Source organism: Bufo gargarizans, chromosome 9 (genome assembly GCF_014858855.1).
Source record: "Bufo gargarizans isolate SCDJY-AF-19 chromosome 9, ASM1485885v1, whole genome shotgun sequence".
NCBI lineage: Eukaryota > Metazoa > Chordata > Amphibia > Anura > Bufonidae > Bufo > Bufo gargarizans.
Window position 1 is genome coordinate 81,393,440 of NC_058088.1, and position 17,835 is coordinate 81,411,274.

General features: G+C 47.1%; 2 protein-coding genes across 3 annotated transcripts in view; one reads left to right on the forward strand and one right to left on the reverse strand.

The window, feature by feature from the left end:
• The window catches only part of KIAA1210 (KIAA1210 ortholog), a 151,079-nt gene extending 147,350 nt beyond the window's left edge, over nucleotides 1-3,729 (reverse strand). Inside the window, exon 1 of the mRNA XM_044305867.1 lies at nucleotides 3,612-3,729. The gene's annotated coding sequence lies outside the window, so the exon portion shown is untranslated. The remainder of the gene's footprint in view (nucleotides 1-3,611) is intronic.
• LOC122946315 (A-kinase anchor protein 17B-like) overlaps nucleotides 942-17,835 on the forward strand; it is a 75,293-nt gene continuing 58,399 nt past the window's right edge. Inside the window, exons 1-2 of one of the 2 annotated variants that reach the window (XM_044305861.1) lie at nucleotides 942-1,258; nucleotides 2,482-2,584. In XM_044305861.1, the coding sequence (XP_044161796.1) occupies nucleotides 2,491-2,584 (94 nt within the window). In that variant the 5' untranslated portion in view covers nucleotides 942-1,258; nucleotides 2,482-2,490. Of the gene's footprint in view, nucleotides 1,259-2,481; nucleotides 2,596-17,835 lie in introns of those variants that run through there. The other variant, XM_044305865.1, reaches the window with a different exon arrangement.

Sequence of the window (17,835 nt, forward strand, 5' to 3'; positions counted from 1 at the left end):
TTCCATTTTGGTTTTGAGATCTGGCAGAGGATCTCAAAACCGGAGGAAAAAGCATCAGTTTTGTCCCCATTCACTGTCAATGGGGACAGAACTGAATAAACCAGAACGGAGTGCGTTCGCATGCCAGACACAAGCGTTTTTCTGTGCGGCATGGGATACTGATCAAGATGGATCAGTAAGTAGGGATGAGCGAACCTTTTGTTTTCAAGTTTGGTGTACAAGGTTCGGGTTATCTAAGAATTCTGTTATGGATTCCGCTACCACGGACCATAACTTATGATCCACGGTAGCGGAAACCATAACGGAATTCTTAGATATCCTGAACCTTGTATGCCGAACTTGAAAACAGAAGTTCGCTTAACATTAAATGTAAGTCAATGACGCTGGATCCGTTTTTTCAGACATGAAAAAAATTATCCGGCGCCCCTTGACTACCAACGGTTTTAGTGTCGGATCATGTTCATTTTAGGAGTTGTATTATTGACCGGATGCGTATTTGCAGATCCTCTGCCGCATACAGCAAAAACGCAGATGTGAAGGAAGCCTTACTATATTATTTATAATCACAATGATTCCATTTGAGCCGTATTAGAGATAACTAAGCAGACATTACTAATGGGACGTGTGCATTGCCTATGTGTAAATATATTCAGTTTTTACATTTGGTTAGCTGAGGACATCTTCTAACCAGACTTCATAGCTCACAACACAATCAGCAGATAATTATTTACAGACGCCTTCAATTACAGCCGACAGCATGTTCAGGCAGATAGCCTGTGTTCCTTGCAGCTTGCACATAGACTTGTGCTGCCTTCACTTTGTTAGTGGTTGGATATAACTTAGCACAAATCAATGAATGGTAAGTGCCCCACTTCGGCCACCACTAACCCCCAAGATCATGAGCCCCCCATACAGTAGTAGGATAGCTGATGGTCAATGGCGTACCGCCAATAGAGGCAGGGTATGCGGCTGCTATGGGGCCCATGGGAGGGGGGGGCCCGGAGTGGATGTAAGGCACCGCCCCCTAATTACACTATTACAACAATGGCTGCTGTGGTGCAGCCAGCGCTACTGTCTTGAGTCCCTGTCTGGGGCTCCGACGGGCAATGCTTTCCTTGTGCTCAGGGCTCCCTCCACCTTACATGCTTTGAGCACGTCCCTGCGCCAGCTCCAGCACTCCGGCAGTAACCTCCTGACACAGAACTAAGTGGGCGGGGTTTGGGAGTCAGGACCTGCTGCGCAGCCACAAACAGATAATGTGAGTAACTGTATGTGAATTGTGAAAAAAAGGTCATCATGGGGAGCGGGGAGAACTTGGGCTGTTGTTAGCCAGGGGGGGGGGGGGGGGGGGGGGGGGGCTCAGGGGTTGGGACCGTACCGGGAGCTGGTTGGATTCTGCCTGGGGCAGCAGCAAGAAGTGCTTGCTGCTGATGCTTATTATATAGAGGACAGTGTGCCCCAGTGTCCCTATGCCTGGGACAAACTAAGCAGGGTAGGGGGGACGCACATTGTCCTATATAAAAGCATCAGCAGCGTGTATATGTAGTATATATATATATGATGCACCCCCATGTATTTCTAGCATATACTGTATATAAACACATATATTTACATATATATATATATATATATATATATATAACAATACATAGGGGGCATTAAATATAGTGCAGAAGAGATCATTGAATATACTAGGGGGAGGGGGGAATTATATATACTAAATAGGGAGCCATAGTATATACTAAGGGTAGAGGGGGGTGCATTATAAATATTATAGAGGGGGCCATTGTATATACTATGGGGGAGGACAAGCATTCTATATACTACAGAGGGGGTCATTCTATATACTATAAATACAGAAGGTGCATTATACTATAAGGGTGTGTGTGACAGCATTTTACATACTATCACTACAGGGGGCATTATCCTACAGGGGGCATTATACATCTGGACACTGCAGGGGGTGCATTATATGTAGTGGCACTACAGGGGGTATTATAATACAGGGGGTCATTATAACTGCCGTGGACACTGTGGCAGGGCTGTATAAATACTGGGGCACCATAGGGGCTTTATGACTACTGTGGGCTCTATAGGGGTGCCTTGTAGAGGTACCTTGCTACTGTTGGGGCACTGTAGGGGCATATATTTCTACTACTGGCTGTATAGGGGAATGTTTAATATTGTGGTTACTGTGTGGACATTATTATTGACCACAATATGGAGGGCATTACTACTAACGGGGTTGCTATTTAGGGTACTGTAGGGGGCACAGTTACTACTGGGGGCAGTCTGGGAGCACTATTACTATGGGATCAACTATCTGTATGGCACTGTCATTTCTGCAGTATAGCATTTGGGGCACTGGGATCACAGCGGGCACAGTATTGGGGTAGCAGGATGACAATGTTGGGGCACCAGGCGAAGGAGGATGATGCTAGAAAAGAGAGGCATCTAAGTTGTTTGTTTCAAACTCTGCAGAGATGAGGCATGGCGGAAATAATTTGTCATGGCGGTCTGGTCCGAAGGGAGAAGATGACAAAAGAGAACGTCTACATCGATGAGACATCATCAGATGTCAGAAGTATGTGCGCTGTATGTAATGTCCATCCACACATGTCTTTAACAGTAGAGCTGGGGGAGGGGTTGGATTCAGAATATAGATAGATAGATAATAGATAGATAGATAATAGATAGATAAAATTTGTTACAAATGTTGTACTTTATATTTGTGCGGCGGGGGGTGGGTTGTGGCTAGGATGGCCAGACGTCCGGTTTTATGCCGGACAGTCTGGTTTTTAGACTCATGGTCCTCCGTCTGAAGCAAGGCCAGGACGGACAGTCAGAAGTCCTCCTTTGTTGTTAGACGGCGGGTCTGCTCACTTGGTCACTTTAAGGAGGCAGGGACCGGCCCCGGCGGCAGCATGTTTGGATCTGCGTGCTTACATGACGTCGACGTTATATCAGCGCGCACGCTGCATCGGCCAATTGTGCAGGCGGGAACTGTCAGGAACAGAGGAGCACCGTGGATGGGAGAGCAGCAGAGGTGGGCACATAGCTCCTTAAGGAGCCAATACCTGGGGATGGAGATCAGGCGCAGCAGGAACTGAGAAGTTTTCATGGGCAGATGTTTTGGAGAGAGGTCGGAAGTCTCTACAGTGTGAAGATCAGCTAAGCGTGTAGTGTCTACACTTACTGATAGGGAGTCATCCAGGGGAAAGCAGTGACCAGGAGAACAATTGGAAGCATGGGCTTGAGTATATAAAACAGACAAACTGAAGAATCACAGGCACAAGGTGGAGTGATCCAAATAGAATAGGGAATATTGGAGAGATAGAAGAGCTGGATTGGCCAGGTTCACACACAGCATTTGTCTAGTGGAGTATTTTACATGTGAAAGAACAGAAAATCCCATATTTACATGGGGTGGTAGTATACTATACGTTTTTTATCCTGCCTGTGATGGGGGCGTGACTTATAGATTTGGGGCGTGGCCGGTGAGGTCAGGCTTTCTGGGATGAAACCAGTGGCCACCCTAGTTGGGGCCCAATACTAAGTTTTGCTATGGGGCCCCATGATTTCTATGTACGCCCCTGCTGATGGTTACTTACAAGCTGCAGCCCAGGTCTTGTGCCTTCCCTTCCTTCCTCCTTGAGCTGACGTGCTGCTGCTCCATCCACAGTTTCCTCTCCAGCCAGTGTCACCGCCCAGAGTGAGCGCAGCACCCAGGGATCTGCACAGTGTAGTGGAGGTGCTGCAGCCTGCACACCGCCCAAAAAAGTGCTGCCTGCTGTGGGTGGAATCCCTGTGTGCACTCATTCCCACGCATCCACCTCTTTAGAGTGCGGCCCCGCGGTCAGGTTTCTGCATGCAGTTTTGGAAGCCAAACTCAGAAGTGGATCATAAAAGTAGAGCACGTATAAATCAGGGATGCTCAACCTGCGGCCCTCCGGCTGTTGCAAAACTACAACTCCCAGCATGCCCGAGCAGAATACAGCAGGGCATTGTGGGAGTTGTAGTTTTACAACAGCTAGAGGGCCGCAGGTTTAGCATGCCTTCTGTAGGCTGTCCAGGCATGCTGGGAGTTGTAGTTTTGCAACAGCTGGAGGGCCGCAGGTTGGGCTTCCCTGGTATATAGGACAGATACCACTTCTCTTTATTTTTTTATTCATTCCTGGTTTTGGGTTCTGAAAATGCATCAGGAAACCTGACTGGGCGTCCGTAACAAGAGATGAGCGAAGCGACTTCGGTTGCTACATCCCAAGTCACTTCGCTAAAAAATTTGTTATAATACTGTACGGAGATTCGTCTCCGTACAGTATTAGAATGTATGGGCTCCGATGAGCCAAAGTAAGAAATTCACGAAGTCGCACGAGACTTTGTTAAATAACTTTGGTAAGCGCCCGGCCCGGCCAGCACACGGTCGTGTGCATGAGCCCTTATTCAATAAAGTGTATCAGTATAGAGCCAAGTTCGGTTCCACATTTTGAAGTGGTTTTTTACTGTAATAATCAATTACCGAAGTTATTCAACGAAGTCTTGCGCGACTTCATGAATAACTTACTTTAGCTAATCTGAGCCCATACATTCTAATACTGTACGGAGACGAATCTCCGTACAGTGTTATAAAGATTTTTTTAGCGAAACAGCTTTAGATGTAGCATCCGAAGCTCGTTTCGCTCATCTCTAGCCATAACCTTAGGGTGCCTTCACATGTGGCAGATTATGGGGGTTATTTACTTAACATCCTTATTACTGTTTCTAACACAGGTGTTTCTATACCGTCCTCGCCACTTGGAAGTGGCGGTGGGACGTAACATTGGCCCTGGCAAATTTACTAAAATTTACACCTGGAAACATGCGTGGAGTAGATTTTTACTCCTGGTGCAAGATGCAATTAATTAATGACGAGGAGCATGCCTCATCATAAATTATGCTCATCCATTGGCATCACTGGGGTAAAATGCCAGTCTTTGTAAATGACCCCCTCTGTTGCAGAAATTGGAATTATTTTGGTGGCAAGCTCATTTCTGCAAGTGTATGGAGCTGATTTTGAGTCGCAGAAAATCTCTGTAACAAAATCTGCTGCCTGTGAAGGCTGCCTTAGCCTTATGCACACGACCTTTGTGCGTTTTGCTGGACGGCATGGACAGCCATTGATATAACTGCCTATTCTTGTCCGCAAAACGGACAAGAATAGGACAGGTTATATTTTTTTTGTGGACCGCAGAACGGAGCAACGGATACAGACAGCACACGGAGTGCTGTCCGCATCTTTTGCGGCCCCATTGAAGTGAATGGGTCCACATCCAAGCCGCAAAAACTGTGGCTCGAATGCGGACCAAAACAACGGTCGTGTGCATGAGGCCTTATTCACATATCAGTGCTTGGACAGTGATTTCCATTAGTGATTGTGAGCCAAAGCCAGGTGCAGCTCAAAACACTGAACTGGAGCATATCTTTCCATTAGGCCTCCTGCACACGAACGTGTGGGCCCCGTAGTCGTGCTGTGCCCCGTGGGGCAGCCACAGTGGATCGCGGAACCATTCACTTTAATGGGTCCGTGATCCGCCCGTTCCGCAAAAACATTGGACATGTTCTATCTTTTTGCAGAACGGAAGTACGGGACGAAACCCCACAGAAGCACTCCGTAGTGCTTCCGTAGGGTTCTGTTCCATGCTTCCGTTCCGCACTATTCCGCATCTCCGGATTTGCGGACCCATTGAAGTGAATAAGTCTGCATCTGTGATGTGGAATGCCCTCGGAATGGAGCCCGTGTATTGCGGATCCACAAATCTGGTCCGCAATATGGCAACGGGCAGCACACGTTCGTGTGCAGGAGGCCTTATACCTGATCTCTGTTTAGGCTTCACTGCTGGTTTTGGTTCACAATCACTGATCAAACACTGAATAAGGCCTCATTCACACATACGTGGACCACGGTCCGTGAAAACCTGTCCTGCTGAGTGCACGAGCGCACGGCGTCATTGGTTGCTATGACGCCGTGCGCTTTGTGCCGCTGTACAGTAATACAACTCAGGGGCTCAGGCTGGATGATAAATCTGGTGCAGGGATAGACGCTTTTCTCTGACTCTACACCAACTTTGGTTTGTTTACTTTGAGACTGATTTTTAAGCCAGAATTGTGGCGCAATTTTGGCACACAATGGTGCATCTTAGGCAAGGCACCATTTCCCACAAAAGTCCAACCCTTTCTGATAAGCCCCCCTTGTGTAGCAAGTCAGAAAAAAGTCTAGAATCATAGAAACATAGAATGTGTCAGCAGATAAGAACCATTTGGCCCATCTAGTCTGCCCAATATACTAAATACTATGGATAGTCCCTGGCCCTATCTTATATGAAGGATGGCCTTATTCCTATCCCATGCATGCTTAAACTCCTTCACTGTATTTGCAGCTACCACTTCTGCAGGAAGGCTATTCCATGCATCCACTACTCTCAGTAAAGTAATACTTCCTGATATTACTTTTAAACCTTTGCCCCTCTAATTTAAAACTATGTCCTCTTGTAGCAGTTTTTCTTCTTTTAAATATTCTCTCCTCTTTTACCTTGTTGATTCCCTTTATGTATTTAAACGTTTCTATCATATCCCCTCTGTCTCGTCTTTCTTCCAAGCTATACATGTTAGGGTCCTTTAATCTTTCCTGGTAAGTTTTATCCTGCAATCCATGTACCAGTTTAGTAGCTCTTCTCTGAACTCTCTCCAAAATATCAATATCCTTCTGGAGATATGGTCTCTAGTACTGAGCACAATACTCCAAATGAGGTCTCACTAGTGCTCTGTAGAGCGGCATGAGCACCCCCCTCTTTCTACTGGTAATGCCTCTCCCTATACACCCAAGCATTCTGCTAGCATTTCCTCCTGCTCTATGACGTTGCCTGCCTACCTTTAAGTCTTCTGAAATAATGATCCCTAAATCCCTTTCCTCAGATACTGAGGTTAGGACTGTATCTCTGATTTTATATTCTGTTCTTGGGTTTTTACGCCCCAGGAGCAGTGGTGTATCTTGGTTTTGTGCTGCCCTAGGCGAGACTAAACTCGGGCACCCCCCTAATATAAATTTGACCCACCCCTTCCTGTCAAGGCCAAACCCCTTTCTCTCTAAACCCCAACCCTTCCTATGTGCCATCCACAGATCCCCCCTAAAGAGTGCCATCCACGGATCCCCCTCCCCTAAATAGTGCCATCCACGGATCCCCCTCCCCTAAACGGTGCCATCCACAGATCCCCCCTCCTCCCCTAAACGGTGCCATCCACAGATCCCCCCCTCCTCCCCTAAACGGTGCCATCCACAGATCCCCCCCTCCTCCCCTAAACGGTGCCATCCACAGATCCCCCCCTCCTCCCCTAAACGGTGCCATCCACAGATCCCCCCCTCCTCCCCTAAACGGTGCCATCCACAGATCCCCCCCTCCTCCCCTAAACTGTGCCATCCACAGATTCCCCCCCCCCTCCCCTAAACAGTGCCATCCACAGATTCCCCCCCCCCCCTCCCCTAAACAGTGCCATTCACAGATTCCCCCCCTCCCCTAAACAGTGCCATCCACAGATTCCCCCCCTCCCCTAAACGGTGCCATCCACAGATTCCTCCTCCCCCTGACGCTCACAGGAAAACATTTAAAAACAAATCAGTAACCTAAACTTTATTCATTAGTGATGTCTTACTGTATACCTTACTCTGTCTTTCAGCTTCGGTAACAGCAGGCAGTGCAGGCGGGCGGCGCTCACTCACTGACGTCACGCGCCTGCTCCTCCCACTAGGCGGCGCAGGCGCGTGACGTCAGTGAGTGAGCGCCGCCCGCCCGCACTGCCTGCTGTTACCGAAGCTGAAAGACAGAGTAAGGTATACAGTAAGACATCACTAATGAATAAAGTTTAGGTTACTGATTCGTTTTTAAATGTTTTCCTGTGAGCGGCGGGGCCCTGTATATTCTAACCCCCAGGCAAGCGTCCCTGTCACCATGGGAACGCCTGGGGGTTAGAATATACCATCGGATTTGTGTTTTCACGCTCTCACTGAGAGCGTGAAAACTCAGATCAGATGGTATATTCTAACCCCCAGGCAAGCGTCCCCATCACCATGGGAACGCCTGGGGGTTAGAATATACCATCGGATCTTCTGAATATACCGGAGGCAGATGAGACTGATGGGACAAGGGGCAAACAAGGCATTTTGCCGCCCCATTGGCAAGTGCCGCCCTAGGCAAATGCCTTGTTTGCCTCGTGATAGATACGCCCCTGCCCAGGAGCATTATCTTGCACTTATCAACATTACATTTTAGTTGCCAGATGTTTGACCATTCCTCTAGTTTTCCTAAATCCTTTTCCATTTAGTGTATCCCTCCTGGAACATCAAACCTGTTACAAATCTTTGTGTCATCAGCAAAAAGACACACCTTACCATCGAGGCCTTCTGCAATTTCACTGATAAAGATATTAAACAATATGGGTCCCAGAACAGATCCTTGAGGTACCCGACTGGTAACAAGACCATGGTCCGAATATACTCCATTGACTACAACCCTCTGTTGTCTGTCCCTCAGCCACTGTCTAATCCATTCAACAATATGGGAGTCCAAGCCCAAAGACTGCAATTTATTGATAAGCCTTCTATGTGGGACAGTATCAAAAACCTTACTAAAGTCTAGATAAGCGAAGTCTACTGCACCTCCGCCATCTATTTTAGTCACCCAATCAAAAAAATCAATAAGATTAGTTTGACATGATCTCCCTGAAGTAAACCCATGCTGTTTTTCATCTTTCAATCCATGGGATTTTAGATGTTCCACAATCCTCTCCTTGAGTATGGTTTCCATTAATTTCCCCACTATAGAAACCCTCAATGCGCCAAATTCCACCAGTTTTTGGTGTCTGAAGAACCCTTAAAGGGTTATCCCACAAAAAATATTGTGCAGTTTTTAAACAAGGACCTGGAACTGAAGGATTTTGTAATTAAAAATGTGAGAAAAAAAGGGGGGAATGCAGCAGCACCCTGCAAACCAGATAAAGTACAATAATGCCATAGTCACAAAAAATATTATAGTGCTAATGCTACGCCTATTTATAAAGTGAGATGCTTGGCAAATGCTTTTTGTACAAAACCATCTGAGCCTGTCACGAGGGTGTCAAGAGCCACGTCTGACTCCGTTGTACCCGGGGTCAGGAAGTCGCAGCGGGTGGCTGCGCGCTCTATGTCTAAAGATCACGCTGTTTCTTAATGATAGTTTTCTGTGTTTGCCTTACTATCCTTAGCTTCTCCTCCTCAGCTGTTTCTTGTCTGTCACTCCCAATCTCCTTATATTCTCCTCTCTCACTTCTCTGGTTGCCAGATATAGAGCTTCCTGCCTGGACTTCTATACTGACCCACTGGAGCTGTGAATCCTGGTTGTTGTTCCAGAGTGTTACCCTCCGGATCCCTGTTGGGCTTTTTGTTGTCTTCTGTTGTCGCCCACCTGGGATTATATGTTGTCTGTATTGTCTGTCCTCCCCTTGGTGTTTTCCTTTAGAGTTAGTGGTGCGGACTAGTGTTCCCACCGCCCTATTCACTATCTAGGGCTCATCTTAGGGAAAGCCAGGGTTTTAGGCACGCGATCGGCGTATGGGCGAGGAACCCGTCTAGGGACGTCAGGGCAGTCAGGTGCCAGCCTCAAGGTGAGATAGGGGTCACCACCTTTCCCTCTCTCTTGGACAGAGCCTTCCCTTTTCCCTCCCTTTGTGTCACGTATGTGATAGGCACGCCGGTCGTGATATTATATCTGGCCCTTATTTTTTGGGAAGAGAAAAAAATATATATTTTTTTTTTTCTCTCTCTATTTAGAATCCAGTATGGATCTTATTGCTGCTTTGGCAAAACAACTTCAAGGCCTGTCTTTGGAGGTGGCAGGATTGAAGGCATCGGTCCTCCAGCAACAGCAGCAAATGCAGCAGACCGCAAGCCCAGCGGTTGCTATGGGTAACCAGGTTGTTGCAGAACCCAAGGTTGTTCTTCCTGACAGATTTTCTGGGGGAAGGGACAAGTTTGTGACGTTCCATGAGGCCTGTAAATTATATTTTAAGCTGCGCCCTTACTCCTCTGGTAATGAAGAACAGCGGGTGGGGATTGTTATTTCCCTGCTTCAGGGGGACCCGCAATCCTGGGCGTTCTCTTTACCCACTGATTCCCAGGCTCTCCGGTCAGTGGATGAATTTTTTGGGGCCTTGGGTCTCATATATGATGACCCTGACCGAGTCGCCCTGGCTGAGTCGAAGTTACGGAGACTCCTACAGGGAGATCAGCCAGCAGAGGAATATTGCTCAGAGTTCCGTAGGTGGGCTACGGATACTCAGTGGAACGACCCGGCTCTCAGGAGTCAGTTCTGCTCTGGGTTATCCGAAAGGGTTAAGGATGCGCTTGCGCTATATGAGACTCCCCTTTCCCTTGATGCTGTTATGTCCCTCTCTATCAGAATAGATAGACGTCTTAGGGAGAGATTGAAAATTCCTGAGCAATTGGTAACCTCTCCCAAGCAGCAGTTAGTCTGTACTGACCTAGACGAGCCAATGCAGCTAGGAGGAACTACTCGTCAGGTCCATCCTCCTGAAGCTCGCCGTAGGCGTGGGGCTTGTTTTTTCTGTGGGAAAGGGGTCATTTCATTAATGTCTGTCCTTCCTTTCTCAAAAACAAAAGACTGTCGGAACCACTAACCCCAGGCTGTGCGGAGGATGTCAGCCGGGGGGTATACGTTTCCTCCATACGAACATCTCAATTTGTGTTGCCAGCGGTTATTGTTTTTGGTGTTAAGACGGAGACTATTTCTTTCTTTTTAGACAGTAGACAGTACGCTGCAGAGACCTATTCCCATATTTGCTATTGATTCTGCTCCTCTGTCTCAGAGAAACCTCACTCACATTGTCCATAACTTACACCTTCGGGTAGGGGACCATCATAATGAGTGTCTTTCATGTTACGTTCTGGAGGGCCTTCCCTCTCCTGTGGTATTGGGTCTTCCCTGGTTGGTAGCGCACAATCCTGTGGTGGATTGGCAGGCCAGGGAGATATTGGAGTGGAGTGAGCATTGCAGAGAAAATTGCTTAAATAGCAATTGCTTAGTCGCCTCCATAGCTACCCTACCTACATTTATTTCGGACTTTGAGGACGTTTTTTTCTGAAAAGGGTTGTCAGAAGTTACCACCTCACCGTCCTTATGATTGCCCGGTTAACCTGATTCCCGGTGCAAAATTACCCAAGACCAGGTTATATAATCTTTCGGGTCCCGAGAGACAAGCCATGAAAGATTATATCTCCGAGAGTCTGGCTAAGGGACACATCAGACCCTCTTCTTCACCCGTGGCTGCAGGGTTTTTCTTTGTTAAAAAGAAAGATGGGGGCCTGCGTCCTTGCCTAGATTTCCGCGAGCTAAACCGGATAACCATCCGAGACCCATACCCTCTTCCTCTCATTCCTGACCTTTTTAATCAGATTGCGGGTGCTAAGTGGTTCTCCAAACTTGATCTTAGGGGGGCCTACAATCTGATTCGTATCAAGGAAGGGGATGAGTGGAAGACAGCTTTTAACACCCCTGAGGGGCATTATGAAAATCTAGTTATGCCTTTCGGTCTGACCAATGCTCCTGCTGTCTTCCAACATTTCGTTAATTATATTTTTAGTCATCTTATCGGCAGGTTTGTGGTGATATACCTAGATGATATCTTAATTTATTTGGCTGATCTGAAAACACATGAAGTACATGTCAGACAGGTACTGCAGGTCCTACGAACGAATAAATTATATGCGAAAATTGAAAAGTGTGTCTTCGCCGTTCAGGAAATACAGTTCCTAGGATATCTATTATCTGCTTCAGGTTTCCGTATGGATCCTAGGAAGGTCCAGGCAATTTTAGATTGGGATCTTCCTGAGAACCTTAAAGCTCTACAACGGTTTTTGGGTTTAGCAAATTTCTATAGAAAGTTCATTAAAAATTATTCAGTGATCGTCAAACCCCTTACTGACATGACTAGGAAGGGGACTGATTTTCCTAAATGGTCTGACGCCACTAAAATTGCATTTTCCTCTCTAAAAGAGAGATTTACTTAGGCACCTGTTCTAATTCAACCCGATGTCTCCCAGCCTTTTATTGTTGAAGTAGATGCGTCAGAGGTGGGAGTGGGGGCTGTACTGTCTCAGGGTCCGTCTTCTGGCAAATGGCGTCCTTGCTCTTTCTTTTCCAAAAAATTATCTACAGCTGAGAAAAACTATGATATTGGAAATAGGGAACTATTAGCGATTAAACTACGTTTGAAGAATGGCGTCATTTCTTAGAGGGAGCAATCCACCCTGTCATGGTGATTACGGATCACAAAAACCTTATGTACCTCGAATCAGCTAAGCGTCTCACCCCTAGACAAGCTAGGTGGTCGCTATTTTTTACCAGGTTTAACTTTGTCATCACCTATCGTCCTGGGGCAAAAAATACCAAGGCAGACGCATTATCTCGTAGTTTCCCTGGAGGGGGTAATGTTAGTGATCCGGTACCCATTTTACAAAGAGGAGTGGTTGTCTCTGCTGTACACTCTGTTCTGGAGGGGAAGGTGTTAGAGGCCCAGGGGGACGCCCCGGTCTCTTGCCCCTCAGAGAAATTGTTTGTACCGTTAAACCTGCGTCTCGAATTATTAAAGGAACATCATAATTCGGCACTTGCTGGGCACCCGGGTAGTAAAGCAACCTTGGAGCTATTGTCTCGTCGTTTTTGGTGGCCAAGGTTGCGTCAGGATGTAATGGATTTTGTGTCTACTTGTTCTACTTGTGCACGCGCGAAAGTCTCTCATACACGTCCTGCAGGGTCTTTATTGCCACTTGTCATTCCCAATAGGCCATGGACACATCTGTCAATGGATTTCATCATTGACTTACCTTTGTCTGCAGGTAAAACAGTTATCTTGGTTGTAGTAGACAGGTTTAGCAAAATGGTACACTTCATTGCGTTACCCACACTTCCTAATGCTAAGACTCTTGCTCAGGTGTTCATCAGTGAAATCGTGAAGCTTCACGGGGTCCCTTCCGATGTGGTTTCGGATCGGGGAACCCAATTTATTTCTAAGTTTTGGAAAGCTTTTGTTCCCGTTTGGGGGTACACTTATCTTTTTCCTCAGCTTTCCATCCTCAGTGGAATGGACAGACTGAGCGTACCAACCAAAACCTTGAGACATATCTAAGGTGTTTTGTGTCTGAAAATCAAGAGGTGTGGTCATCATATTTACCGTTAGCCGAGTTTGCCATAAATAATCGCCGTCAGGAATCCACTGGCAAGTCACCATTTCTTGGTGCATATGGTTTTCATCCCCAATTCTGTACTTTCAAAGAGGGGGGGGTCTTCTGGGGTTCCCGAAGAGGAACGGTTTTCTTCATCTCTTTCATCTGTATGGCAGAAGGTGCAAGCTAACTTGAAAAATATGGGAGGTAAATATAAATGCATGGCTGATAAGAAACGGTCGCCAGGTCCGGACCTAGGAGTGAATGACTGTGTGGTTATCTACTAGGAATATTAAGTTGAAGGTTCCCTCTTGGAAACTGGGTCCTAGGTTCATTGGTCCTTACAAAATAGTAGCCGTCATTAACCCCGTGGCTTTTCGCCTGGAGCTACCTCAGACTTTTAAGATTCATAACATCTTCCATAAGTCGTTACTCAAGAAGTATGTTCCACCTCTAGAACCATCACCAGCTGCCACCTCCTCCTGTTATTGTGGATGGTAATCTGGAGTTTCAAATATCCAAAATTGTTGATTCTCGTCTGGTCCGCCGCTCTCTTCAGTATCTGGTGCATTGGAGGGGTTACGGTCCCCGAGGAAAGAATGTGGGTTCCAGCGTCAGAGGTAAACGCCAACAGGTTAGTTCAGGCTTTCCATGCCTCTCATCCTGAGAGACCTGGTCCTGAGTGTCCGGAGGCCCCTCGTAGAAAGGGGGGGTACTGTCACGAGGGTGTCAAGAGCCACGTCTGACTCCGTTGTACCCGGGGTCAGGAAGTCGCAGCGGGTGGCTGCGCGCTCTATGTCTAAAGATCACGCTGTTTCTTAATGATAGTTTTCTGTGTTTGCCTTACTATCCTTTTTGTCTCACTCAGGGATCCGTAGCTTCTCCTCCTCAGCTGTTTCTTGTATGTCACTCCCAATCTCCTTATATTCTCCTCTCTCACTTCTCTGGTTGCCAGATATAGAGCTTCCTGCCTGGACTTCTATACTGACCCACTGGAGCTGTGAATCCTGGTTGTTGTTCCAGAGTGTTACCCTCCGGATCCCTGTTGGGCTTTTTGTTGTCTTCTGTTGTCGCCCACCTGGGATTATATGTTGTCTGTATTGTCTGTCCTCCCCTTGGTGTTTTCCTTTAGAGTTAGTGGTGCGGACTAGTGTTCCCACCGCCCTATTCACTATCTAGGGCTCATCTTAGGGAAAGCCAGGGTTTTAGGCACGCGATCGGCGTATGGGCGAGGAACCCGTCTAGGGACGTCAGGGCAGTCAGGTGCCAGCCGCAAAGTGAGATAGGGGTCACCACCTTTCCCTCTCCCTTGGACAGAGCCTTCCCTTTTCCCTCCCTTTGTGTCACGTATGTGATAGGCACGCCGGTCGTGATAGAGCCTGTCTGCTGGGCATTAGCACTATAATATTTTTTGTGACTATGGCATTATTGAACTTTATCTGGTTTGCAGAATGCTGCTACATTACCCCCTTTTTTTCTCTGTTTTTAGCCATGGCAGCGTGCACCTGCGCATTGGGAGGTGCTGACTAACCCCCCTTTCTTTGCGTAATTAAAAATGTATCCTAGACACTGAGTAAGGGCTCATGCACACGGCTGTTGCCCAGCCGTGGCCATATTGTGGCCCGCATACAGCAGGTCCGCAATACACAGGCATCGGCCGTGTACACTCGGCATCATGGATCCGGACCCATTCACTTGAATGAGTCGGCAATCCAGGAGGTGTGGTGCAGAACAGAAGCACGGATCGGAAGCCCACGGAAGCACTACGGTCCGCAGCACGGGCCTGGCTAGCACACGGTCGTGTGCATAAGCCCTTAATCAATAAAATGTATCAGTATAGTGCCACCTGCTGTTGTCATGTACTATATGGTATCTGATCTCAATTTTTAACATTATTCATGGGATAACCTCTTTAATTCAGGGACTGCCTGGAGTGGCTGCATGAAAGGCTCTTAACAATTTATCAGTATGGATGTTCCTAGCCAGTTCTCAGGAGTCTGGACCTTTGTTCTGGGCCATAATCCTGCCATTTGTAACACCCCAGAGTTGTGAACGGAAGGGCGAGGCGGGTCAACTAGCCGGGGTCAGTCCAGGAGGTCACGTAAATTTCTCCACTACCCCGCTACTGTCTCCTAAGAGCCTTTACCTTGTCATCTGATATGATTTTACATTATGTCATTCACAAATGTGCATAAACTATGTTAAATATAAATTGTCTGGTAATTTTCCATGTTCACCAGCAGGTGGCAGCAATGGATTGGTAAGGAACTAGTTACAGTTTAGTACATCTAGGCTGGAATGGTTCATTCCAGCTTAGCTCCCGCTCTGTGGAGGTGTGGACTATTCCCACATCCTACACCCTGGGTGGAGAAGGAAGTTAGAGAGGAGTGTAGCCCACCCGCTGCTAGGGGTAGGGTGTGTGTGTTAGGAGTTCCTGATATAGGGAACCAAGCCGGGACCAAGTCTCGTGCTGAGACATTGATCACAATCCCAGCAGCCTCAGCTGGATGACAGAAACAGCAGACAACCTCCAGTTCCAGGAAGAAAGCATTCCCTGAGAGCTTATCTGTGAGTAAAGTCCAGAGACCTAGGAGAAGCCATATTCCTCGTCAACTAGTCAGTCCCCATAAAGCAGAAGATATAGAGAAGTGCAGAAGCCAAATTCCTGCCACAGTATAGAGCTTACAAGCAGACGTCCTTTCCTGCAAGCTCCAGGTTTATAAAGTGTCACGGTGTGGTCTAGGAGGCGGGAACGTCTGGAGCGCGCGCATCATCAGCGCGTCCGGCGTCGCCCGCGCTCCTGATAATACGCCCCCACGCGTCAATGCGCATTCATGCGAATGGTTTTAGGTCTGAACGCTGATCTGATCACTCGGCGCTCGGCTGTGGAGTCATGTGACGCTGACCACGTCACATAGCCCCTCTGGCTCCCTATTTAAACAGGCAATCTGCTGGCCACAGATTGCCTGTTATTCAGGTTCCACCTGTGTCTCCTTGGATTCTTGGTGTATTTACCTCCTGTTTATCCAACGTCTCCCTGTCTGTTCCCGCTGTGCTGTATTGCTGTCACAGGGTAGAGTCGCGGGTATAAAGATAGAACGGAGGTGCACCCCCTGAGCTGCCACCCGGTCCCCTGTCACTGCCTAGTTGCACCAGCCGCCCTAGGTGACGAGGCGCAACTGGGCGACAGTCCCTGACCTGAGTAAGTGCAAGCAGAGAGATAGAGACAGCAGGGAAGCGGACAGCCAATGAGAAGTAGCACTAGAGCGGACAGAGAGGTGGAACAAGCAAGGTACCAACAAAAACGGAAGGGAGAGGCGGGTCAACTTGCCGGGGTCAGTCCAGGAGGTCACGTCAGTACAAGAGACAAAATCCAAAAGCAGTGAGTCAAGTGGGGTGGCTCACTTCTGGTTGTAGATGGAAAGGTGCTACTAGCTCAAATTGAGGACACCCTGCCTCAATTAATAGAATAAGTAATTGGTGAACAGTAAGCGAGCACTCTTGCTATGGCATCAAATAAATGTATTTATTGTTTACAGATAAAATCCAATATCTCAAAATTCAATCCCACATATAAATTCAATATAGCATAAAATACATTAACACATAAAAATCCTTACAATTGGTCGGCCGACCCTAAATAGCGGCAAGTATATAAAGAACCACAGTATGGATGTGTAGCAATACCAGCAATGGTGGTAGTGGGTAACAATAGCAGCAAACGGTAATCCTCAAAGTGCCTTCAAGTGGTGATCTACAAACTAGTCACATATAATAGTGAACAGTGCAATCAATAGTAAAAAGTCCCTTTAAGATTGGTTTTAGCAAATATCCAACAAAGCTTGGTGTATAGATGTGTGGCCTCTTGGTCATTTGGTGAAAATAACACTTTAAAAATATAGTGCTTCAAAAAAATAGTGGTAGAATTGTGTGCAATAGGACACCTGGTAGTTAGCTGCACATTGATAAGTGCTGGAATAATTTGGTTTGCTTCAGTGTCTATTAGAATAAATAGCTTATAGAAAATCGTCCTGATCAATGTCAAATCCAAATGATCGATCTTACAGTATGTCCAGTGTAATTGACATTCGAATTTGTCACTGGTAAAATATACAAATGTTCTATGACCTGGTGTTTGATGATGCACTTACATGAAAGATTTATGTCATCGGCATAGCATTTTCCTTTAGGTGCTTCAAGTAGTCTCAGATGCTTAGAAAAGATCGCTCTTACCTCCTGTCAATCTTTATTCGGAGATACTTTCCTTATAGTAATCCAGGTGGTGAGCTGGAGACTCCACAACGCCACCCCGCCTCACTCCTCGTGTGCTCTGATGATCGCACAAGGTATCACGATATGATGAGTGAGACTTTCGTTCAGTAAGTGCAAATGGCTTTAGCAATAAGTCGATTCAATTTTCGAATGGATCTCATTCCACTGGAGGCATTTGTCGAAGTGTCCAATATACCAGACGCGTTTCGGGATGATTCCACACCCCTTTCTCAGTGGTCATGATCCAAAATCCAAAAGCAAGCCGAGGTCAAAATCCGAGAGGTAGCGTCAAGGTTCAGGGAGCAGGCAGAAGA